Source organism: Hermetia illucens, chromosome 3 (assembly GCF_905115235.1).
Source record: "Hermetia illucens chromosome 3, iHerIll2.2.curated.20191125, whole genome shotgun sequence".
NCBI classification, from domain to species: domain Eukaryota; kingdom Metazoa; phylum Arthropoda; class Insecta; order Diptera; family Stratiomyidae; genus Hermetia; species Hermetia illucens.
Window position 1 is genome coordinate 94,237,642 of NC_051851.1, and position 26,925 is coordinate 94,264,566.

Here is a 26,925-nt window from a genome sequence, read left to right on the forward strand (position 1 = left end):
TCTCGAACTCGCCAACCGTCCACTGATGATGCCAGAGATTCTGACACAAAAGTGATGTCTTGAATGCTTCCTTCACAGCCTGGGCGCCGAAACATTGGCGTGGATCCGAGCCCGGTTCTCGCCGCCATTTACAGAATCCGTTTCCCTCTGGAGTCTGACTGAGGCATGCCCCATTCAAGAGCCCTGGCATTAAAATCACTGCCAACTAGGATTCCTCCCTCCGTGCTCGAAACGGCGTCCTCCAGGCATCGAGCCGGCGCCGAAAGTCCGAGATCGTCTCGTCCGGCGTCAGGTAAACGCTAAAAAACGTTATCACTAAACACCGGATCCAGACAAACCCGTTTCTTCCGCCTTCGGCAAGAACACGAAGTTTAACGTCGTCCCGAACCCAGATGGCAGCGGTGCCTGACAAGGCGAGATTCCATGAGGACGGGTCCTTGTTTCGGTATTGCTCAGCAAACTGTGCTAGCAACTGGTGAGCGGTTGCACTCCGATGCATGCAAAATGCGGATCGTGCCGTTCGCACCCTAGCCCTCTCCAATTCCGCCCCGAAGATGGCACACCGTCCCGAACCCGCAGTGTGTGCGACGCTGTGACCAGAAGCGCCACGATCTCTGCAGAGAACGCAACTCTCGCTTTCATTGCAGGTCTTCGCTTGATGACCCACTTGACCGCATCTCCGACATACTGTCCTCCTGTCCGGACCCTTGCAAGCTGCTGACGTGTGTCCATAGTCCAGACACCTGTAGCACCTGGTGGGGACTATCCGCATTCGCTCCCTACCTACTACCCATCCGATTTTGATTCTCCCGCCGCTAAGGAGTTTCCTCGCATATTGACCGCTTCGCAGGACGTACTTTTATTAGTCGTCTTGTAGCGCATTTCACTAAGGACTTCCGCAAATCCCTTGCCTTCCGTCGGTTTAATTAGCAGAGCCAACGGTTTAGTCCTTTTTCGCTTCCTAGTCTTTTCTGCTCCTGCCTTTTGGTTGGCAGCCTCCTTGTCTTTGGACAGACGTGTCTCTGGCGGTGGAATCAGTTGTTTCTTTTTTTCCTTTTTCGCCTTCTTTTTTTGGGTCCTGGATCGATACTACTTCGATAAAGTCTCCTTCGAGCACGTCGTCCTCTTTCCGCTTTTTCCCCAGTTATCTGCGGTTCGTTCCATCAGCAGCAGTTCCATCAGCTCGTTTTTGACGCCTTTGCTGACGTTCCTCTGGAGGAACTTTGCCGACCGCATACGCTTCACCACTGCTGCGCACTTCCTGATGAACCTTTCCTCTTCGGCTCTAGCGAGGACGGTCGACTGCACTTCCACTCGGTTTGTGTCCGAATCTATCTGCTTAGGACTAGCGATTCTGGTTGAGCTTACTTCCGGAATAGGGGCACTGCAAGGTATTGTAGTTGCCATCTCCGCACAGTCAGTCGCGCCACTTGATGAGGCTTCCTCTTTATTAGGGCGCCCCGGTGTCACATCGGGTATGTCTGCCCTCGCTGTCTCCTTCGCTGATCGCTGCGATGAACGACGCGTTTTTGTACTCCGCCCAAACGCACTCAGCTCTTCTTCATTCCCTGTTATTTCGTCGATTTTTTTTATAAGTTTATGTATATTCTCGATGAAAAAGTAACCAGAGCATCGTGTGCAAGGGAGCGGGGCGCAATAATCAGGAACGAGTATTCCCTCGGGGACACTGTCCCTCCCCCAGTTCCCTGAGGCCTGACCTACGCTTGGCTGATCCCGGAATTCACTGACGGATCAGGGTTTCTCCTATCTAGGGTCGAAAATCACAACCGATAACAACTACGATGATGAAATCCGCGCACAGTTGTTGTCAGACAACAGAGCCTATTTCAGCTTACAAAGACTGTTCCGCTCGAAATGTCTCACCATAGGGTCAAAGCTCTTACTGTACAAGACTATGATCTTGCCAGTCCTCATGTATTCCTCGGAAACTTGCGTTCTTAGCAAGAAAAATTACGAACTCTTGGCCGCGTTCGAGAGAAGAATCCTCCGAAGAATTTTTGGCCCCCTACATGAGGATGGACGATTCCGTAGCCTACACAATGACGAAATCTATGAGCGATACCATGACCGTCCGGTTGTGGATAAAATCCGGCTCAATAAGTTACGGTGGGCGGGTCACTTAATCCGTATGGATGAGGATGATCCAGCCCGGAAAGTCTATAAGGGCAATACCTACGGTAGGAAAAGAAGACGAGGCAGACCCTGCCTAAGATGGAGCGATGACGTAGGTCAGGACGCCAGACAGCTTTTAGGGATATCGAATTGGTGGACCTCGGCGCAAAACCGGGATGTCTGGAGTTCCTTATTAAGGCAGGCCTAGACCGGATACCGGTTGTTGCGCCGTTGATGATGATGATGATAATCAGGGTTTGCTCGGGGCAGCGCGGTCTACTAATACCGGTTCAATGCACACTTCCGACCAGGGTCCCGAAGGGGCTGGCTCCTGATACACATCACAACTACCACCTTGGCAGAGCTACGCTCACATCACCCCGTCGACGCTGACAGAGAATTGTGTTCGCTCTTCGCCAAGAAGTTTTCTCGAGGCTACTACCTAGGACGCACGTATGCTGTCGGCCAAGGGGTCAGAACCACTTACTCGGGCACCGCGGGGACATCATACCCCTATCGAAAGCGACCCGTTAAAAGTCGCTAACGACCCCTGAGGGGTCATTGGAAGACATCCTCAGCGCTTCAGTTTAATTGGTTTTTAATTCCTTGGAGGTTTGCACGCAACGGGTCATTGTAAGAAAATTAACGATGGTATTAACGCTAAAAACTGTAGCAATTGTAATGGATCACACACGGCTAACTACTACTACTGTTGCCGTTTATGTTGAAATCAAGCAAAAATCGCACAAAGAATTTAACCTACCGAAGCAAATACCTCTCCCAACAGCAAAGGGCCTAGGAGAGGATCTAAAAACCTACATCAATAAGGCGTGAGCTATGCTAACGTTCTGAAATACGCACCTCAAAGCCAAGAAAATGCAAGCCGCCAACCCACAATCTGATAGGACTTCTCTTTACACTGACTCAAACGACGAACAGCTTATCACCTCAATGTAAGACATGATGCGCAATCAGAGCCAGCTCTTACAAGCCTTGGCGTCAGCCAGCATAAACTAGAAATGCATTTCCTGTTTTAAAAAGAAATTTATGGGTATTGCTTCTACGATACTAGGCATGCGGACATCGGTACCGGAAAACTAATCAGATTCCGCATTAAGCATTATTTTCTAGGAGATTACAGCAAAAAGCAACTTCAATCCGATTACTGGCGTAAGCCAGCGAGATAAACATTACCATGATCTATTGCCATATAAACATTAAACTGGCTTCCCGAACATTCAAAGAATTTTTTAACACACGGTGGAATAGATTTCTTGCCGCTGGGAATTTTAACGCTAAGCACACTCATCCATTGGGATCCAGACTCCCAAGGGAAGAAAGTTGTGAGGCGTGCTAACCCGAGACACTAGGCTTGACATTGTCTCATCTGGACAGCCTATTTATTGGCCAGTAGAGACGTGAGACGAGAATTGATAACGAGCGAGCCATGCTATGTGCTGTCTTCAGACCACTCGCCTGTCATTATAACACTTGGAAGCCCCTTATCTTTGTCCCTACAGATTCAGCAATATTATCAGCTTTCCATAATGCTCCATCTTATGGACAACCTCTAGTGTTCACGACAATAGAATTTATATCTGTCGCAACCTCTTTTGTCGACTCTCTATCATTCTGCCCATCCAGAAGGCCAGGGTATTTTCACTACCTCGTATCACTGTGGGTGCTGTATTATCGAACGCTCCTTCGATGTCCAGAAACGCACACGGTGCTATTTCTTTTGTTTTTATGGAATTCCATAATACATCCGTCAGCCGATACAGGATTGTTTCGGTTGGCCATTCTGCCTGATAAACGCATTGACATTGATGTAGGTGATTAAGCATTAAAACTTTTGTTCTAATATACATTCCCCACGATTTAGGGAACGAACAATATTAGCAAATTGGTCTGAAAGCTTTAGGATAAAAAACGCCCTTTTTATCGTTGTTCGGAATAAAGACCACTTTCGCCAGCCCCTGGAGAAGGTCAGCAAAAATGCCATCTACTCCGGGTGATTTCAATGGCCTAAACGCTCCCACTGTCTAATTTCCAATTCTCCGTTTTCCCCTTGTTTACGTTGTTGGATATGAGGCCTCTTTGGAGAAGGTCAGGAAAAATATCACCCCCCCCCCCCCCCCCCTGTAGATGAGCCATGTTATTGCTCAGAGTCTCAGCCTGTTCTCCCGGGATTCCTTACTACTATGTTTTTACTTGGAAATTGCCCTCTATATCCAATCTGATTATTCTGTGATCCGACATCAGACTCCTCCCAATTCTCGATCACCCCGTTCACAGAGTATTCCCCAGATTTTTGTTTAGTATCTCCTGTTTAGTGCTGGTCAATGTTAGAGTGTTCTGCGCGTCGTATATTTCTAGCTTATTGTTAAGAAAGAAGGTGCTCACTTCTTCGCTGGATGTCGCTGCTTCCCTACACTTCTGATGTACGCTGGCATTGCAGTAGAAGAGAAGTGGTGGTGGTCCTCCTGCAGAACCAGTCTTGCTACTAACTTCTGTAGAATCCGTATGCCCGCTGCCACGACTGCCTCCCGAGTTCTGCCTCCCTCGCTTTTAATTAATGAAACTTGTCTGAGTCTAAGCCACAAGGATAAAAAGTAAACAGTCCAATCCCTGTTCAGAGAAAAATTAACATTAATTGTGGGTAAACCTAAATCGGAAGGAAGTTGCTCATGAAATGATGGAAATACCGCTAGGAAATTTTCTGACTACTTCGCATTTCAGTAGAAACAACAAAGATAGACGGCACAATAATTTGACAAATTTGCTGCAAATTTATGCCTGTAACTCTGGTTGTAGGATTGACGTAGATAAGTTCAAAGCCTTCAATACTGCTGCGCAAATAATTAAAACCTATCCATGGTACTGCTTACAAAGTTTGACATAAAGTTTGAATGGTGCGTCAGTCAGTGCATACCATCGTTTTATTTCTATTGACAAATTGCTGAAGAAGAATCAAAAAATCAATATATAGACAAGTCGCTATACCGGAAGGTGGATGCTTCGAGTTTAAAGGTTTTGTGCTCATCTTGGGTGCGGAATTTTCTATGCATGTTCTTCCGCCCGCACATAGTTAAAAATTCAAAATATTTCTTGATGTCTCTACATATACACATCTTACAGAGCAATAAATTCACGTGAGAATTTGACTTTCAGCATTATATGCAATAATACTATATTATCAGTTAAGGGAGGTTTTAGGGTGAATTTCTAAAATATAGTAATATGCTATTATTAACTTTATTTAAGCAGATATCGTAATGAGATTATTTTGAGACCTAGATTTTCAATAAATGGCTTCCTGTGATTTTTGCAAATTTTTCGATTGGTTCTGAGGCTATTTCACTTCTGGCGCACACATTTTGAGTCCTCAACCCACAAGTATATCGCCGCACATAGTTGAGACACGCTTATGGACTAATTTGATGATACTCCCAAACCCGGGAAACTCACCTACAAGAGCGCAAAAAGCTTCCTTATGAACAATCTAACTTTTTTCCCAAATCCCATGGAAACTCCACGGGCTCACCGCGATATCCGAAAACGCGTGCTCTTTAGGTGATTCATAAATACCAGAAATGCCTTGAATGGGAGTGAAGAAAAATCTACATTATGGTCGGAAAGTCTGTTGAGATTTAGATTTAGATTTAAACCAAACTAGAAACGTTAAGGGAATCAGTTTAAAGCTACCCATCATGTCAAGGGTAAAAACGCAGCTGATAAGAAAGATCAAGTACCTGAGCAACCAAGTTACGACGAAAGCGCGGATTTTCAGAACCACTACCGATTAATTTTCCCCTACCGAGAAATCTGTGAAATCCACTTTAGTGACGCGCCAGCATTCAGCGCTCAACAGTCAATGAGGGAAAAGGAAATGCCAACACCTCCCATAATGGAATAAACTGGAAACCCGACGAGTTTATTCGTGGCATTATTGCCAAAACCATTCAGAAAAGATGAAAGGAAAGTACAGCACAACGAAATTTCAGTTACAAGTGACGGAGGATTGCCGGCTAAATCTTACCTATCAGGACCTTCACTCCCACTTTAACTGTATCCTAGAGGGGTTTTCAGTGCAGAGCATCGAAGGCGTCGATTAATTTGTATATTTAGGAAGCGTGGTTTATGCCGATGTTGGCAGCGAACTGGATGTTGCCCAACGAACAAACAGCTCTAGATCAACTTTTCGTACCTTATCTAAAATCTGGAAATGTAGTTATGTAGCCATTATCCCAATATCAAGTTGAGACTGTTAATGAATGCAATGGCAAGTGTTCTTTCTGCATTGCTATATGGAAGCAGCATATGGAAAGTGACCCCGCTGTCATTCGAAGACCCTAAGCCTTCACCAACACTTGTCCGCGTCATATCATCGGAGTACACTGATCTGATACTATTACAATTGAAGAGCTTGATCTTGTCATAGGCCTAGCACCCATATGCAATATAATCGGAAGACGCAAGTGGCAGTGGATAAATGACACATTAAAGAGTGGCGACAATTGTATTTATAGCTACTCCATACAATGGAATCCACTCTGCCAACATGACCGAAGAGTGGTTCGTCCCAAAAATACTTGGCATAGAACAACGGAGAAGTAGTGCGGGCCTCACGGGAAGTCCTGGGGGAGGCGAATGCATTTCATGTAACCGCAGGGGATGGCATAGATGTGGTTAACGTGCTTTAGCCCACAAAGTTGTAAATGGCAACCCTAAAGAATGAATTTAAGTTATCTACTATTATTAGCTTTATTTGACCAGGTAAGGGAGTGGGATGTATATTGGAACCATCTTTTGTAATTATTTTCAGATTTTTCCATTGAGTAGATTCTTCCTTTACCTCCCATCTGATATGGAAAATTCAACCATTTCTGAAAGGTTCTAATTAAGCCCTTTTGTTAGATATAGATAAATTGACTACCCTTTAGCCCAACATAAAATTATCACAGCATCAACTCATGTAAATGGACTCACAGACCACACTCTTTCCCCAAATTTCATAGCAATAGGTTCAGCCGTTTCGAAATAAATTGACAAATTGACAAATAGACATGCAGACATTAAATCGAAATTGACCTGGCTAAGACTAAATCTTTAAAAGACATATTAGAAATTATGTAAGTTTCCAATGGCGTTTTCAACGACTTACAAATGGAAATGTCGCGCAACAAAGTTCTTCACATTGAAAAGTACAAAACCGTTCATACTTGAAACGTCCCGTATCCAGTTTCCGCACTTGTTCAACATTTCATTGAATTTCTGACGATATTGAGCCTTAACACTATTTTATTGATATCCTCCGTGGCATCTGTTGGTATTATTTTAGTTTTTTATGAGAAAACTTTAAAACATTGCTAGAGCTTCGGCGCATGAAGCAATTTATTTTCAACAAGAATAATATGCCACAATAAACTCACTGGACACTGCAAAATATAAGGCTCAACTGGTGTTCAACACGACGTCCTTTTCTATGAAAAAAGTGCTTGGTGTACATCATTTGATAATTTATCTCGTTATTTTTGGTTTTCCCCGGGCTTACTTTCTGTATGATCTTTTGGGCTTGGTCTTGTACAATCTTAGTTTTATGATTAAGGGTTGCACTAAACTTTATTATATGCGGGTGGAGGAGAAAATTGGAATTTAAAAAATCGCAGTACTCGAACGCCCAGGATTTGGTCGTTTTATATCCTTACGTAATCTTGTAACGTGATGCAAATAGCGTATTTATAAATATTTGACATCAGTCCTTTATACGAGTGCATTTGAATTTGTTGTAACTGTATTTTGTTAGAAATTAAGAGCGAGGAATATCTTCATCTTAAGGGCGACTTTTCAAACAACCTTTTTCAAATTCGTTTTTCTCAAAATGACGGTTTTTACATTTGCGGAAATTCTAGCTCAAAAAGTAAACCGAACATTACAAAATATGGAATTGATTCTTTATAAAATTATCAAGAATATGAACCAATATTTGGGATGGGATGCAAAATTTTTGATGTTGATTATTATTTTATTATATGAGGTCAAATTCTTAGAAAATAAGCCATTCGTTTAAAATTGAAAGCTTTCTGGCTTCAGATAAAAATTGGAATCGCTAAACGTCCCACAGTTAGAGAACTCTCGTTATAACCTTTCGCGGAATAATGCTGACTCAAATTCTCAAAAGTTGTTTGAAGTATGACTAACACAATGCCAAATTTGATTGAGTTCCAACGATTTATTTCTACTAAAAAAATTCCTAAACATCCATGAAAATTGTCCTTCTAATAAGATGTTGACTTCATAATTAACCAGAATATTCGGTGGACATATGGGAACTATGAAATCCCACACATATAGTGAGTGGTATAAATTTATGTGGGGGCTCCCAATACCTGCAAAGTGACATGTACATTTTTTAACCAAATATATATAATGAAAGACTAAGTAAGGATTCAAAATGTGCATACTTAAAGTGAGGCAGAGCCTATTTTCAAAAACTATCCAACCCAAAAATCTTAAATAATTCAGGGTGATGCGCTTATATGAAATCTAGGCCTCAAAATATGTCCCCCGATATCTGCTCAAATAAAGTTATTAACAGTATATTACCAACTTTTTGAAATTGACTAAAAAACTCCCCTTAAGTTCATCCTAGGAATACTAAAATAGAGGAAAGTATCGGGCAGAACAATGCCACATTACGTGGAGATCCACCTATTAGTATCAAAGTTATAGCAGTTCAAACTTATTAATTTCCCGCGACTGTGTATAGGAAATTTCTTACATAAGATGAACACAAAACCTTTATACCCGAAGCGTCCGCTTCCTGGTATTCCGATTTGTTTGCGTCGACTTTATGTGAACTTTATCAGATAGCTGAGTGGTTAGAGCACAAGGCTGTCGTACGGAAGGTCGCGGTTCAAATCTCACTGGTTACAGTGGAATTTGCAATGGGACCACATTGCCTCCTACAGTGTACTGTAGTGTACTGTTACGGTCTTGAATGAAGTGGTCCAACACACTTCAAGGCCTAGATCCAATATGGATTGTTGCGCCAACGATTATGATCTCCGAGTTATCACAATCTCGACAGATGCTGGATTTTACCTAATACTACCACTAAGTGCCAAGCATTTAGGCTCGGACGATCCTACCTACTTAAAAACTAAAGGGACACTGGTGGTGGTGGCCGGTGGTAGGTCAGTGGGAGAATCCGTCGAGTACTCCCCGCAACATCGAGCACATATGCAGAATGGTGTACTTCTGAATGGTTTGAACCAGACTGTGCGAAAGTCCCAGGACATCAAGGGAAGCCGTCAGGGATTTAGGTACAATACCTATAGCTGACAATATTATGGGGACTACAACTACCCGCCCGAGACGCCAAATTTCTTTGATTTCCCGAGCCATAGTTCACCTTCTTCTCCACGTATTTCCGTTCAATGTTGCTATTATGGGGGATAGCAACATCAAGAATATATGCGGAGCGACCCGTCTTGTCAACTAACAGTACGTCAGGCTTGTTATTATTATTATTTATCAGATTTGGTAATAATTTGGCTCAAGTAGCTAGAGCGCTTGGCTGCCATAGTGGAAAGTCGCCGTTCAAATCTCACTGACGGCTGAGGGATTTATCATGACTGGATGTCAAATCTTGCGCGAGCGCAATGCTGACAGTGTACAGTATGCAGTACACTTATCAATAATGTTGATGTTATTAATAATATTGAACTCCTAATGTGAAGCGTACGTTATTAACTATAATCGATAGAATACTTCGCGGAGCAAATTTTTTGCGTAAATGATTGCTGAAAAATGAAACGCAATTGAAATTTTAATTATTATGCAAGTACAACTGCCGCGCACTGACAGATCTTCATATATAGAGAAATCTTTTATACCTGAAGCATCCAGCTTTCGATTTCCCAACATTTTTTAGCTCTGTCACGATTTCAATTTTGCTTAACAAAATAGAGTTTTTTTTTGTTTGTTGCTCTCAGCAAGGGTTTCATTTTTTCCTTTTTCATTGATTTTATCCAACAGACTGTTCTTCTAAAAAACAAACCACATTCAACTCTTTTTACCCCCTTCTTAACACTTTTGTACCTCGTACGACGTTATCCGGATTTAGATTTTGCTATACCAACATATGTATACCCATAGTATGTATACTATACATATACAGGGTGTTTCAGAACAATTCTAGTTTCTCATCCAACCAACCCGAAACCTGGACACGACCCATGTTCGGCGCGATTTTTGCTAAGAAGTGTATGCCAAAAGTGTTGAATGAAAATTTAGGGCTATGTACATAGTTCTAAAAAAAGTGCAATCATAGAAATTCTTGCACTTTTTGAGAAAAATTGAATTTGTTGAAAACGTTTTGAAGACGCCATAACACCTAAACGCTGGCCAATGCCATTTCACTCGAACTATTAGCAAAAACGCTCATAAACTAGTGGAAAGGAAATAATCATAATTGCGAGCTGTAAGTGAAACGCAGCTCATATAATGAGGAATTCTCTCCCATGTTACCGCATGCTCAAAGTTATTATATAATATTTTCTCAGTCCGAATGTCGTGGAAATTGCATCTCCTGCCATCTGGATCCATTCAGAAATTCAGAATACCATTCCAATTCTTGCTCATAATTCATGCGGATTTTGTAAAAACTTTTTCTGCCGCGGTGATTTCAAAATTATATCCGTTTGCGGAGCATTCAACAATTTAAATCTTTCCGTTTTCTCCCCATTTTCTTTAACATGAAAGCCTTTATTTCCAGAAGTTGTTCTTAGGGCAGCCAGTCAACGAATCTGGGAGAACGTCTTTTGATGGAAGCTTTCGCGGAACTAGGCGTGGTACTTGCGAATGTCGGGACCTCATACACGTTCAGAGGAAGGAACCTGAGGTCTATAGTGGTCCTGATATACCACGGCGCCAGCCAAAAGAGTTGGCAAATCAGTGAAGACTATACTTGCAGCGACCACCAAGCAATCTGCAAATACGAATCGAGTTCGAAACAGGGCTCTCGCAGAATGCTAAATGGGTTGCCGGGCGGACAGCGTAGCTTTTGACGGAAACATGTTTTCCGCAGCGGTCAAGCTCGACTTATCCCTGGATGGTTCGGCTACTGGTGGAACAACGAAATTACAACGTTGCGAGCTGCATGCTATCGGGCAAGGAGGTTCTACTGAAGGATGAGGGAGGTCCGGTAGCGATAATGGAGAGGAGCTACGCAAACAGCTGAAGGGCCGTTTAAAGGGGACAACCCAGAAGAGCAAGGGGAAATTCATGCAGGGTAGTAATGAAAAATCAAGTCACCTTCCCATGCCTTCAAAGTGAGAATTGTAGCCACTTTGTTTCCCCACCCTCAAAGCAAGTGCGTGGTAATTCCAGTAACCGAAAAGAAACTGCGAAAAATATGTGGTAGGATGGGCAACAACATGGTCCTAAGTTTGCATGGCATCCCAAATAGCGATTTGAAAGTCGTAGTAAAAATTGGGTCCGACCTTTCCACCAACACCTTCAGGGCGTACCTAGAGGAAACAATATTCCCTACTCAAAAGGCCAAATTTAGTTTTCTTCTCAAACCAACGCAGATCCAATATTATATCGCTCGATCGGTCGGTTAGATACAATATGGAAGATGATGCAGAGACTCATCTAGAATACCCTGTTACCCATTGTCCAAAGCGGTGTGCCAAAATCTACCAAAATTCCCGATGACTTCTGGCGCTGCTGCTGTACCGTGTTGCCATTGGATGTCGAAAATGCATTCAACTCTGCGAACTAGAATCGAATTAAATGGGCGTTGACTGACATAGGTGATCCTGAATATTTGGCGAGGGAATATATCATCACAACGGGAGTACCACAAGGCTCAGTACTGGGTCTCCTGCTGTCGAATGTGATGTATAATGAAGTTCTCGTTCTTCCAGTCCCAGAAAGAGCTACGATTGTCGGTCTTGCCGATGGCCTGGCTGTAGTTGTTACAGCATTGCACCCAGTGGATGTAGAGGTCTACACGACGGAGACTGTGAGACCAGTAAAGTCTTGACTAGAAAGAGCCGGGCTGACCTTGTCAGATGAGGAAACGGAAGTTTTATTAATAATGAACCATTAGGAAGAAAAACACTGTAAAAATGGAAGTCGATAGACATTAGAGGATGGGTAGGTGGTGTATGTAACATTACAAAAGTGATATCACCTGGAAGTGTAATATTACATTCCCATCCCCGAGCGCGATTCAAACATTACTAAATATGACAACCAAACATTGCAACACCACCTAAAATTACCGCAAAATAAAAGCGATGTTGTATTATGTTGTTGCACATGAAATGGCCGATTTGGTACTAAAATTTGAAACGACTGTAAAGCTTACAAAATTTTATTTAATTCATCAAAATAGGTGCCAGTCGATTCAAAATACTTCTCCCAGCGAAATACAAGAGCATATATGCCAGTTCCGTAGAAGTCCAATTTTCAGGCGTTGATAAACTCGTGGAAGGTATGAATATGGTGGATGAGGCAGAGTCTCATACTGCAATTCGTTCAACTTTTGAACCGTTGTTCTGGATTCATGAGGTCATACATTGTCGTGAGAGAGTATCACATCATCTTTGCTGACCAATCTCGGCCATTGAATACTCAATTTTTGGTGTATTTCCTCGTGTTTGGCACAGTATTTCTGGGTATTTATCGTTTCTCCAGGTGCCAAGAAATAATAGTGGATAACTCCAGCTGTAGACCACCAAACAGTCACCATTACCTTCTTCGGATGGAGGCTCGGTTTCGGCATATGCTTCGGCGGCTCATCAGCATCTAGCCATTGTGCTGATCAGCGACAATTGTCATATAATATCCACTTTTTATCACATGTCACTATTCTGTGCAAAAAGGGATCGCTTCTGCTGCGGAAGAGTAAACAATTGCAAATTTCCATTCGAAGCGCCGTAAGGGCTCCATAAGGGCTTGCGGAACCCATTTGTCGAGCTTGTTCACCTTTCCAAGTTGTTGTAAGTGCCGCAAAACTATCGAATAGTGTACGCCCAGTTTCGACTAGCAAACGCAACTCGTCGTTATCAATCGATGGTCCTGGATGTCCATTTTGGCTCATTTTGATGGTCTACGTCAGCTGACCGGAATTTTTCGAACCACCGCTGTGTGGTTCGTTCGCTTACCGTATCAGCTCCAAATGCGCTGTTAATGTTCCTGGTCGTCTCGGCTGCTTTATGACCGAGTTTGAACTCATACAGAAAAAGTATACGTTCTTGGCTCCTTTCCATTCTTTTTTCCTTTTTATTCACTGTTATCACAACGATGGTCAAAACGGAAATGACTCCTTGATTAAATGTAGGAGTATTCATACGTTATTATCCGACAGCAACAGCGCCAACTGGTGATGGTTTGATATAGCAAAATCGCAACTAACTTCACTTGATTGCCAAATCGGCCATTTCATATGCAACAACCTAATAATATGGGTATCTTCTTCTTTTTCTTCAGCCTTTGTCCCGTTCACAAGGGGGTCATGTCTTCGTGATCGGTTTCGCCATTTGGCTCCATCAAATACCTGATCTGAATGCAATCTCGAGGCTTTTAAACCCCATCCACCGTATCGAACCACCGTTGTTTCGGCCTGCCTTTTGATCGTTTACCATCGACTTTGACGTTCAGACCAATCTTGGCAAGTGAATTCTCATTAGCGCGAATTACGTGACCATACCATCGAAGATGCCTCTCTCGTAATTTTTCCACGATCGGTGCAACCCCATATCGATCACGGATATCCTCATTTCGGATATGATCAAAACATGTGACGCACTAGTCCAAAGTAACATCTTCGTTTCCATTACCGCAAGACGCCCTTCATTGCCTTTTATAGTCGGCCAACACTCAGAACCATAGAGAGCGAAAGGACGGACGACATTGCGGTAAATTTTAGATTTGAGACGTTCATTGATACGTCGATCAAAAAGAACACCAGTTGTGGAACGCCACTTGATCCACGTTATGTTAATGCGTGAAGCAATTTCATAACGCAGTTCACCATTGGCTGATAGCGTTGACCCGAGGTATTTAAATCGCTCAGTTCTGGGCAGATCACCGCCGCTGACAGTGAATGTCCCTGTTCCATAGGAATCGGTGGTCAAAAATTCAGTTTTGTTTAGATTCAATCTGAGACAAGTTGCTCGAGATCATTTGTGCTATTAGATGCTAGAAAAACATCATCTGCCTAAAGCAGTTTTTAGGGCACTGAACGTTGGATATCTCGTGCGACGGTGTCCATATCAAGAATAAATAGGAGTGGTGAGAGGGCGCTACCTTCATAAACACCAACAGAGACATGAAGTGCTGTCGTAGAGCATACCAGATGAGTTCGTATGGCACACGGCAAACGCTTTTTTTAGATCCAAAAATGCAATGTAAAGAGGAAGATGCTTCTCACGGTGTTTCTCCATGATTAACCGCGCAGCGTGTATTGCGTCAGTAGTTGTGCAGTTTTTGACAAATACGTCTTAATTTACGGTTATTTCAACGATTTCGCGCGGCTACCAAAATAGAAAAGTTTATAGCCATTTTTATCGCGGTCACGTTCAAGGTCAGCTTTTCCGAATGGCTCTTGCGAGTTCCTCGGTCTTTCCAGTTACGGTGCCAACATTTAGCGTTCATACACGTATTTGTTTTGTCCGGACGCATTTACTTATGTACGAACCTTTGCCCATTTCTCGACAGGACCGGGGTCCGTCCTGCCGCGTCGACTGAGGACGCCCTAGCATTTTTCTGAGGCTTGTTACTCGATCCGATCATCTTGTTTCTAACGTTATTGGATGCATTTTCTTTGGTCGGCCTATCGCGGGACCTGTCACCAAGAGAGATCAGGTAGGATCAGGTAGTATAGTAGAATAACTCTAACTGCACTTTTTTTATTTCTTTCCCTGATCTCAGTATTTTATTTTTTTTACTCAGGATAGTACAAAATACGTTGCTTCAAACCCTCCTCCTTTATCTGGGCTTGGTACCAGCATACTATGTTAATAGCATGGCGGAGTTATGTTGTAATATGGATATCATATTTTAAAATCATCACTTAGCATTAGCGGTAATGTCGATGCCGACGCTGAGTATCGGGCTCGCTTTGCACTGGCTTCGGGTTGGTTTCCGGCTGGCTTTGCATTGGCTTTGGGTTAGAAAAAGATTTCGGGTACATGTGAATATGGGGATACGGACTCTTCGCTTTAAGTAAATAACTGATTTGTAATGTTTTGGGTTGGAATAAATGTAGCTTCGTGGTTAATGTATGTATGAAGTTGGTCTCCGTAATTTTCCCTAGTACAAGCGGCCAAAGCGACTGTCGAGTTCTGATGCTGACTATCGGTTGCAAATCTGTTCTCTCAGCTTGTGTGATGTGAAAAGATGATTTCGATTTCGTGTGTGATATATAGACAACTTTTATTATGCGAAGCAAATATAACTTCTAAATGAAGACATGCCTGTTCACAAAAATCATGATCCCTTATTTTTTGCATGGCGAATAGCCCTGAGGGTTTGCATAACTTGAGTGAAAACACGAAGTAACCAACTATCCCATTACCCAGTTTTTCACGGAGCACGGTGGTTGCTACAGACAGTATCTGCACTACTTTTAGCTGAATAGTTCCCCGAATAGTCCTAGATGCAGAGCGTATGATGTTTTACTACGCAATGTTCGCGCTGGAAGGAAGGAATCTGAACCAAGCGCTGAGAAAGATCGTGAGTCGGAGAATATATACGCATTTCCGCGTGAAAACGGAGACCGAACTAGTATATGTTACACCTCTCAATTAAGCCTCACGACTTTCTCCAAACACACATATATACGCATCTAAACATTTCCCTTTTGCTCATACACAAAAATTTATATTTTTCCGTATGTCTGTGCATCCATCGTGAATATTTGTTCTTCTGCTAACAATGTGTTAAGCTGACTTACAAATAACTAAAATAAAACTACCTAATTGACGGCCAGTCAGAATACTTTTGTCTTATATTTTATGTGTATGTAGACTTTTCATTATATTAGAATTTCCACTTTGGTTTGATACTGACATCATATGATATCTTAGTGTGACGTAAAATCGCACAAAATAATAACTTTGACCTGCGGTAACTTTGTTACTAATAACAATAAGATTCCAATCAAACTTTCTAGTATTATTATTATTGTTAGAACTTCTACTAAATTTGGCGCCTCCACGTTGTACTTAGGGGAGTTTCCCGTAAATTTCTGATATTTTTTATATTGTCGACTCTATTTGAAGAACCGTAGAGATAGAGACGGGCAGCTCATAAGTGAGTCCACTCATTATGCGCACGAAAGAGGCGAATCGATATCGAACCGGCTCAGAAGAGTGGACGGCATCGAATCGCCTCAATTGATGCGACAGGACATCAGCACAATCTCAACGGTACAATGAGCACGATACACATCTGATTCAACAAGATGCGAGTCGACTCAATTGGTGAGGCGATGTTGAATGGCTTGTTGATGCGATGTATTGTGTGCATAGTGGACACATTTCTGTTTTGCAAATCCAGCCAATATGAGTATTGTACGTAAGTATGTAGGTAGGTATGCCTACAGGGCTATCTACCGTGCACGTCGAAACGATAATTTTAGGGTTTTGTGTATGAAATGTGGTATGAACGAAATGCGTATAAATTTCAATATGGAATGGAGTACATAACTTGAATATCACAAACTCGATACCTAATATTGCGTATGAGCGACACTTTAGCATGAGTTTATAACGCTTTAGTGAACAAGATGAGATGACGTGCACATAGGTGCATGCAATTATCGGAAGTAATAGCAATGTAAGTTATGAAGTCTCGACTGAAACAACTTGAATTTTAGAATTAAATCTTTTTCTATTCACGGTCTGAATGCAACTAATTACAAAATGAAAGCGAAATGCTTGTTAATGAAATGGAAATTATTTAATTCCTGATCGCCACAAGTTATTTTCGGTTGAAAATAACAGACATGACCTACACATAAATTTGTTTTTAATGTCGCAGTCAGTGAAGCACGCCACAACATTATACAATTTACTGGAAAATCATGAGCGCCAGACTCCTTTCTGGCTTTTCATAATATTTAATACCGGAGTTTGTCAACAATTGTTCCCTTACGGGCAAACGAACGCGATCCTAAAGACTTCGATAACAGATCATCAACCACACAAAAATGAACACCTTCACCTTTCATTGATTCAATAAAAACATCATTTTCAATTCGAAAACTACTCAAAACTTCTATTCAACCCTAAATATTAGGTTGGGGAAAAAGAACTGTCATATTTTGTCAATAGATGGCGACACTGAAACATATCTTGTGTTGTACTTATTGCATCGGGTCATACTATACGGCGATTTGAAGATGACAATTTGTGCTACAAGTGTCTCTTTGACAGTGTTGTGATCGTTCGTTTCAGTCTCAAGTTATAGCGCGTCAAAGATGGAGTCCACCAAGCAAGAAATTCGTCATATTTTACGTTTTTACTACCTGAGAGGTAAAAGTGTAACGAAGCCGGCCAAAAAAATTTGTGAAGTTTATGGGCCGGGTACTGTAACGATTCGCACAGCACAGCGTTGGTTTGATCGATTTTGTTCTGATGTAGTGGATGTCGAGGATACATCCCGTACTGGTAGGCCAATCGTCGTAGAAACCGATAAAATCGTCGAAATCATCCAAGTAGACCGGCATGTGAGCATTAGCTCGATTGGCCAGGAACTGAGTATAGACCATAAAATCGTTTGGAATCATTTGCAGAACGTTGGATTCCAAAAAAAGCTGGATGTTTGGGTGCCACACGAGTTGACGCAAAAAATTCTCTTGGACCGAATCAACACCTGCGGCGCACTGCTGAAACGGATTTTTGAAGCGGATAGTGACTGGTGATGAAAAGTAGATCCCGTAGGACAACCTCAAGTGAAAAAGATCGTGGTCTAGGCGCGGCGAGCCGCCCCAAACTATCGCCAAGCCCGGATTGACGACCAGGACGGTTTTGCTGTGTGTTTGGTGGGATTGGAAGGGAATCATCCGCTATGAGCTGCTCCATCTATGGGCAGATCCTCAATTCCGTCCTCTACTGTGAGCAACTCGACCGTTTGAAGCAGGCGATTGACCAGAAGCGGCCAGAATTGGTCAATAGGAATGGTGTTGTGTTTCACCAGGGCAACAACGAGTAAGGGGTCAAAATGTGCACACTTAAAGTGATACAGAACTCATTTTCGGAAACTACCCAACTCAAATCAGGAAGGTGCGTTTATATGAAATCGCGGTCTCAAAATATGTCCCATTTCAATATCTGTTCAAATGAACTTACTAATATTATTGTTACGAAAATCACTTTGGAAAATTATGTGTGACGTCAATATGGACCGTAGTTATGACAATTAACCAAGACACCAAAATTGTATAACAGTAGGGTGAATATTTAGTTACGATAATGACTCTAATGCCGGTAGAAAGATCCTGTCGCAAAGTAGTTTTCTAGTAAAGTGTCTGGAATGTTCCGCGGGGTATAAAAGGGCCGGAAATTCGGCCACAAAGTCGGTCTGATTCTAAAGTTAGAACAGATCGCGTCGCGTATGAACACGCCTCGAATTGAACTAGTTAAACAATTGTTCTATAGTTAATTATACAGTCCGGTTGTATAATTTAGTGTTTAATAAACGCTTGTATTAAAGTTATAGAACGAGTTTTGTGTTTAGTGCTACGCAATCCAGTGATACGAGCCTACGCAAAACAAGTAATGTCACGAGTGACGAATACGAATAGCTAAGAACGTAACAATTGGTGACAGCGAAGGGGTTACGTGAAGGAAATCGTAACAATTGGTGACAGCAGTAGAAGTACATAAAAGCAAATTCGTAACATTATATTACCAACTTTTAGAAATTGACTGAAAGGCCCCCCTTAAGATCATCCTAGGAATACAAACTTTTGCACCAGCCTAGAGGACAAATTTCATGGAAATACGGCCATTGGCAATTCCAACTTATCAATTTCGCGTGAATTTACTGCATATGAAGCCATGCAAATAAGATACTGACATCATAATTAACGAGAATAATTGACATTCGAAGTCCCATATATGAAGAAATTACTTCTCCCCAGCCCTTTTACTCTTTCATCATCAACGGCGCAACAACCGGTATCGGGTCTAGGCCTGCCTTAATAAGGAACTCCACCATTCCGGTTTTGCGCCGAGATCCACCAATTCGATATCCCTAAACGCTATCTGGCGTCCTGACCTACGCCATCGCTCCATCTCAGGCAGGGTCTGCCTCGTGTTCCTTTTCTACCATAGATATTGCCCTTATAGACTTTCCGGGCTGGATCATCCTCTTCCATACGGATTAAGTGACTCGCCCACCGTAACCTATTGAGCCGAATTTTATCCACAACTTGACGGTCATGATATCACTCATAGATTTCCTCGGTATGTAACTACGGAATCGTCCATCCTAATGTAGGGGGCCGAAAATGCTTCGGAGGATTCTTCTCTCGAACGCGGCCAAGAGTTCGCAATTTTCCTTGATAAGTTAAGAACCCAAGTTTCCGAGGAATACATGAGGCAAGATCATTGTCTTGTGCAGTAAGAGCTTTGACCCTATAGTGAGACGTTGAGTAGATAGGAGAAATTATCAACGGTCTCAAAATTGTATTCTCCTATCTTTATTCTTCCCGTTTGACCAGTACGGTTTGATGTTGTTGGTTGGTTGGTTTTTGGTGCTGACGTTGGCACCATATACTTTGTCTTACATTCATTGATGTGCAGCCCAGGATCTAGCGCCGCCAGCTCGATCTGAATGAAAGCAGTTTGTACGCCTCGGGCCGTTCTTCCCATGATGTCGATATTGTCAGAATAGGGCAGTAGTTGGGTGGACTTAAAGAGGATTTTACTACACTTTCTCGAGGACCAGGTTAAAGATACGGCATTCCCTTGTCGTAGACCGTTTTTGATGCCGAATGATCTTGAGAGTGATCCTGTTGCTTTTATCTGGACTCGCACATTGGTCAGGGTCAATCATCAACTTCGTCGGGATACCAAATTCTCTCATGGCCATGTACAGTTTTACCGTGGCTATGCTATCATAGGCGGCTTTAAAGGCGATGAAGAGATGCTGCAATTGATGTCCATATTCCAACAGTTTTTCCATCGCTTGCCGCACAGAGAAAATCTGATCTATTGCTGATTTGACCTCCAACTCGCCGATGTTCTGGTTGTTCAGTAATTCATCAAAGTACTCAACCTATCGGTCCAATATGCCCATTCTGTCGCAAATCAGGTTTCCCTCTTTGTCTCGGCAGGATGAGCGTCGAGGTGTGAAGACATCATCCTGTTGATTTGTTGGTAAAACTTCCAGGCTTGGTGCGGTTGCTCCCTGTACTTTTCGAGTTCACAGACCTGTTGGTTGGTCCCAGGCTTCCTTTTCCGTCTGTGAAATCGCTTCTCCGCTCGCCGGATTTGGTGATAAGTCTCCGCGCGTGCCCACGTTCTTTGACAATGCAACATTACTCGGTATGCAGCATTCTTCCGTTCCGTTGCTAGCTTACATTCATCTCCAAACCAGCCGTTCCGACTCATTTTGCGGCTGGGGCCAAGTATGTTTGTGATCGTATTTACGATAACGTTCTTCAGGTGATTGTGAAGATTTTACTCTTTGCTACTATTAAAGGAGCCCTTTTTAAGGTTTTGCGTGAAATAAAAACATATTAAAATCGATTCAATGTCTGTCTGGCGGCCACACCTGATTTACTCGGAAACGGCTGAACCGATTGCCACGAAATGTGGTGAAAAAAGGGTCTATGGTGAAAAATGGTCTATGGATCCCTTTACACATAGCAAGTGCTGAGTTTAACCCTATATTACCAACCCTTGGATTTGCTTATTCACTTTTTAAATTAGAGAAGGATTAATAACTATCAAGTCAACGAACGTCAACGTTTAGATTCTTATTAATGTTATACATATTTTCTGTTAAAAATAAAAATTAAAACGTGATAAAAGGAAACAAAATACTTAGTATAAGACTCACTTATTGACATAGAAGAGTAACGTAGCCCCTTTTACTGATCCAGATTTTGTTTAAATAAACCTATGGATCTTTTGCCAAATATATATAAAGGCGTTCGATATTAGACCAATTGCGTCCACATCAGCAGCTTCCCTTTCATCCGCTCTTCCCGGTAGAAGCGGAAGAGAAGGTTCTGCAGACATTTAGCCTTTAGTCCCTTGCTTTGTGGTTGAAGTTTCATTTTGCTGAGCCTTCCTCTCCCATTTTCTGGAACAACTTGACAACAGTATCACCGACAGGTTCGACGTAGTCGGGCTTCCACTTCCTACCATTAAGGGAGTTGCTGTACCCTTCTTTCTGACTGATCGCGCCGTAAACAGTGGGTGCCGGTTTCCACTGAAACGGAGAGCATGCCTTACATAGATTCTCCGTAGGGGAATATGAATCTGGTGAGGCCTGTAAAATACATCCCTCGGCCGGGAATTAATTGCTAAAAATTTCGATTGGAATCGAAGTCTCTGACTCTTTGCCACTTGGAGAGTTACAATGCATTGTTTCCATATTTATATATTTTAGACACCCTTAGTGTAAAAGTAAATTACTACAGACTCCCCCACCATGAAAAGGTGGTGTCTGAAGGAAAGTTGTATTGTGATACTAGTTACTCGGTGTCCTGCTTTATTCTTCTAATTTCCCTCTCAATACGATTTCTCCCTCCACCGATAATAGCTTGTGGCTTTCTAATTGTCTTCTTTTCTTACTTGGACCACATTTTACGATACAATAAGCCATCATTCGCAGTTATTCAAACATTTTAGATGTTACTGAACAACTTTGATTAATTTGGAATTGCTCCTTTGTTTTCTTTTTTTCTTTCTCCTATTAAGCACAAAAAAAATAGAATCTTCTCTAATTACAATTAACGAATATAATTTGAGCACAGTTTAGGGATATTCGTGTAGTGAATTGAGAAAAATACTACTACTACTATTAAAAATTTTGCATCGAAAATGAATAACGAAAATAAGGAAACTAATCCATTAATTAATTTTTCTTTTCGACTTCGTTATCCTATAATTTTCTTACTGGTAATGACATGTACATTTTCCTAGCAGTAATCAAAGAGTTCGACTTCTTTATGATAAAATTAATAAAATTTAATGGTGGAAAGTTTTGCAACGCATGATTATGACGAAAATTAAAAATAAAACATAAGATAATATTTTTAGAAGTTGCAAGCAATAAATTATATTTTTTGGATCTCACGAAAACCGGCGATTTCCACTCTTCATTTCTCGAAAACTGACCGAGATTTGGAAATAATTTTCTTAATAGGTTCGGTCTTATTTAAGGTCATTTTATCAAAATACTTCGTCAGGTCGCGGCGCCACAGGAACCAGAAACTCCTCATATTAAACACTAAATCGACTTCAAACAATTTGCGGAACGATGTTTATAGCAAAACCCCCCCCCCCCCCCTCTCATGCTGTTTAAAATAAGAAAAACTTGAGCAACTGTCAAAGACAACAAAACTAACCTGGCAATGCTGCATATGTTTTCTTGTTTAGAACTTGACTTTTGACAGCCGACTACCTTGGGGGTCATATTTCTTTCTTATCAGAATTATTGCACTCGAAATTGCAAAAACATCACAAGATCGTATTATTTGTCTGTCTTCCAAACCGAGAACAACACCTCACAAAATGGAAAATTCCTACAGTTCCTACAAATCGCCACTCAGTTCGCGGTACGCGAGCAAAGAAATGCAATTTCTATTCAGTGACCAATTCAAGTTTTCCACGTGGAGGAGGCTCTGGATTATCCTAGCCCAGGCTGAGAAGGTATCTTTTGAATATTAAGTGAAGAGAAGATAACATGTTTACTTTTGTAGGAGATTGGTCTTTCCATTACGGACGACCAAATCGAGGAAATGAAATCTGCCGTCAACGATGTCGCCTTCGAGGCCGCAGCAGCAGAGGAGAAAGCAACTCGGCACGATGTGATGGCCCACGTTCACGTGTTCGCCAAACAGTGCCCTAAAGCGGCACCAATCATCCATTTGGGAGCGACTTCTTGCTAAGTGGGCGACAACACTGACCTCATTGCTAACAAATCCGGTCTGGAGCTGGTCATGAAGAGGTTGGCGGTGTTGATACAAAACCTGAAAAAGTTTGCGTTGGAGTAAAAAGACGTTACTACATTGAACTTCACACATCTGCAGCCCGCGCAACTCACCACTGTGGGCAAGAGGGCGACATTATGGATTCAAGACCTCGAAATGGACGAAAGAGCAATAAGGCGATGCCGGGACGATCTTAGATTCCGCGGAGTGAAAGGGACGACCGGCACCCAGGCCTCCTTCTTAACTCTATTCGGAGACGACCACGAAAAGGTGAAGAAGCTGGACCAGCTTGTCACCCAGTTGGCGGGTTTCTCAAAGAGCTACAAGGTAACGGGCCAAACCTATTCCCGGAAAGTGGATGTCGAAGTGGTTGGGGCTCTATCCAGCCTGCGATGTTCCATGCACAAAATGTGCTCTGATCTGCGGATTTTGGCTTCACAAAAGGAACTCGAAAAACCTTTCGAAAGCACCCAAATCAGGTCCTCGGCGATGCCCTTCAAACGTAACCCCATGCGTTCGAAACGCTGCTGCGCACTCGCCCGTCATCTGATCACTTTGCACTCGAACGCAGCCAACACTCATGCCACGCAATGGATGGAGCGGACGCTGGACGACTCCGCCAACCGTCGCATAACCCTTTCAGAGGTATTCCTCTCCGCCGATGCAGCCCTTCTCACGCTGACCAACATCTCACAGGGGATCGTAGTCAATGAGAAAGTAATCGAGCGCTGGATCAACCAGGAGATGCCGTTCATGTCTGCCGAGAACGTTATCATGGAGATGGTGAAAAAGGGGGCCGACCGCCAAGTTTGCCACGAGAAAATTCGCGTCTTATCGCAAGAGGCAGCTGCCCAAGTGAAGCAATTCGGCCGCGAGAACGATTTAGTCGAACGGATCAAGCGGGATGAATATTTCGCGCCTATTTTAGGGCAATTGGATAAGATTTTGGACCCGAAGACCTTCATTGGTCGAGCTCCACAGCAAGTCGTCGAGTTCATCGAGGAGGAAATGGATCCGATCTTAGAAATGTACTCAAGGACGCGAAGTCTGTTTCGTTGGCCATTTAAAAGCTGGATGTGGCGAAATCACAAGTTCCTCAATTGGGCGTGATACTCTGGTGCTGCAAAAGTAGTTTTACATTCTAGCGTTAGGCAAAAAGTAATCATAGAAGACTTCAGATCATGTTCAAAACTCTGCTAAATCTTTTTCGATGTAATCTCTGCAGCGATATACAAAATACACGAACTTATCTTAATTTTCTTTTCGCATGTCATTTCGAAATGACCCCAAGACCAATGCAAAATTGTTCTGAAAGCAGATAGCGCAGTATAAGGAAATTCTGCTGTATCTGGTTTGCTTGATAGCTCCATGGTTGCATGTATCGAAAAGTTTACCCTCGTGGATCATTGCAGCCCCCTTAATCTTCTTTTCTAAGAGACCTGTGCTCCCCAACTCATTCCTCCTTAGATCCATGACATTGAGATGTTCTCCCAAAAAAAAAGGATACAAGAACACGACCCCCCTGTTTGTAGCGCACTCAAAGTGTACTTTACGTCTTTGTTCTTACCAGTTGGCTGGCTAATCGCCTGATAACTCCCAAGAACAAGAGGCAAATTCCCCTTTCCCTTCTAGTTGTAAAATCTGTACTGGACTTTGATGAGACTTTCTCCCTCTGATGACAATAATCTCGCAGCAACCACCCAGTGTTGAGCGTTGAAGTAAACTCACGAACGAGAAGATTTCCAAAAAGTCACTACAAGTTGGAATAAAATCACCAGGATCTTCGAACTGACCTAAAGCCAGATAAAAGGAATTTTTCAAAAAGCTTCGCATTGAAGTGAACACAAATCCGTAAAGCACTATTGATGAATGGACGGATGTAGATTCCGTTTTGTGGACGCCATATAGCAGTTTGTTGGCTTATTCGATGTCCTACCAAAGTCCCATCTTGATCGTTAAGCTTAGGAAATTTTCTGACAAGTGCGCCTAATCGAGCCTTTTGCCAGGGTTTGTTAAGCCATCCACGTACAGTCGGTTACGCCGGAAGAGCCCGCAATGCACCCGCCCATCCGTTGAATTGAATGCACCTTCCACATACCGGCAAGCCACAACATCATTATTTCAACTCTGAACGTGGAAGGCATTGAGACAAGAAGTTGAGATATTTTTGTCAGTGAGCGTTTATCAAAAATGTCCTTCGATCACCGGCTGCTGAACAGCCAAAAGGGGCAGACCAAAGGCATCCCATGCATGTTACAGCCCTCAGTCAAATGCAAACTCTTCAGACGTAGACTCAACGTAGATGGCAAGCTTAAATCCTCATTTGATATATTTCAACTGGCTCATCCCAGGGCAGTCGGATATGATAGGAAAGCTATCCCGTCCGCTTAATTGCAGGAAGTTTGCGAAGTTCGTGCTGAAAAACAAAGGCGCCGCCAGTCTTGGTGGCGTAAAAAACATTTTATTAGCCTATTCTATAGTAAATTTTACGCCGATCACGAATATGCCCCACATGATGGGTTACAAATATAACCATGAGAAACTGTTGGTAAAAGCAACTTTTTCGATTGTGTGAATAATTCGCTTAAATTAAGAGCAGTTTTTGAAAAAAACACGTCTTGCGCTATTACCGTTACAATAGTACAATAGTGCCGAAACTCGGCTTAGATTATCTACAAGCAAACCAAAGTCCTTTTTGAATTTTTTCATCTTGTGCTTTTCTGATTGCTGCTGCGTACTCCATTTTTAGGGATCTGGGTAAAACAAAGCGTTGTCTTTCACATGCACTTTTCTCGGCAGCCGCTACACTTATTGAGTTGAAATTTGGTGAAAGTATTTAGACTACTATGAAATTCCATGCTTAATAATAATATTATCAAGGGCAATCGCACTGCGTCCTAAAAGAGCTATTGTGCCCCTTTGCTAGTTATAGTATACCTATAAACTATAGTATGTCGTTTAAACCTATTACCGACAGAGACTTTATTATGTTCCCTACTTCCAAGTGTTTCAATCTGGCATCTGGTTTTTTCTAGGTGCCTGAACTTACTTTGTAAAAGTGCCGGACACTGTCTCAGAACTTGTGTGGACGCTTGATCACTATCCTCACAGACAGTGCCCGTAGATGTTCCTATCTTTTCTTAGTTTAAGCCAATATGCCTACTATGATCAAACGATCTTTCGAGGGCTTGAGCAACCAGTAAAATTCTCTCAGCCGTTAATCTTCATTTTTCAATGTCGTACCCGTGAACCAATTTCCAATTCAGTAGAAGGGTTCTGGTCCGTGTAGCCACTTCTTCCTTTGCCTTATTGCCTTCCAACCCAACATGGCCTGAACCCAGCGTATCCAGACCTTATTGTGCTAGCCGAGCCTATTGAGCCTTTCGAGGCCTTCCCATACCAGTTAGAGTTCACCTAATTAGAACTAAGTGCCTTGATCGCCGCTTGGCTGTCGGTCAGAATAACAATGTTCTGCCCACTCTAGTTCATTTGGAGGTTAAAGAAGACGCCTACGGCGTATATTTCCGCCTGAAATATGCTAGTGTACTTACTCATTAGTTCCAAGTACATTTTCCCTGGACCAATGAACTCGGCACCCTTTG

General features: G+C 42.4%; 3 protein-coding genes across 4 annotated transcripts in view; all 3 read left to right on the forward strand.

Moving 5' to 3' along the window:
- The window catches only part of LOC119651325 (fatty-acid amide hydrolase 2-like), a 66,037-nt gene that overhangs the window by 7,227 nt on the left and 31,885 nt on the right, over positions 1-26,925 (forward strand). The gene's annotated exons all lie outside the window — the stretch shown is intronic.
- Positions 22,770-24,578, forward strand: LOC119651326 (adenylosuccinate lyase-like). The gene is made up of 2 exons (XM_038054865.1): positions 22,770-23,042; positions 23,093-24,578. The coding sequence occupies exons 1-2, from the start codon at positions 22,905-22,907 to the stop codon at positions 23,279-23,281; spliced, it is 327 nt and encodes a 108-aa protein (XP_037910793.1). The 5' UTR covers positions 22,770-22,904; the 3' UTR covers positions 23,282-24,578.
- Positions 23,480-24,433, forward strand: LOC119652064 (adenylosuccinate lyase-like). The gene has a single exon (XM_038056001.1). It carries the CDS (start codon positions 23,480-23,482, stop codon positions 24,431-24,433), a length of 954 nt encoding a protein of 317 aa, XP_037911929.1.

Coding starts and splice junctions, on each gene's coding strand:
- LOC119652064 (XM_038056001.1), top strand. CDS start 23,480: ATGGACGAAAGAGCAATAAGGCGATGCCGGGACGATCTTAGATTCCGC.
- LOC119651326 (XM_038054865.1), top strand. CDS start 22,905: ATGGAAAATTCCTACAGTTCCTACAAATCGCCACTCAGTTCGCGGTAC. Junction 23,043..23,092: donor TCCTAGCCCAGGCTGAGAAG/GTATCTTTTGAA, acceptor TTACTTTTGTAG/GAGATTGGTCTTTCCATTAC.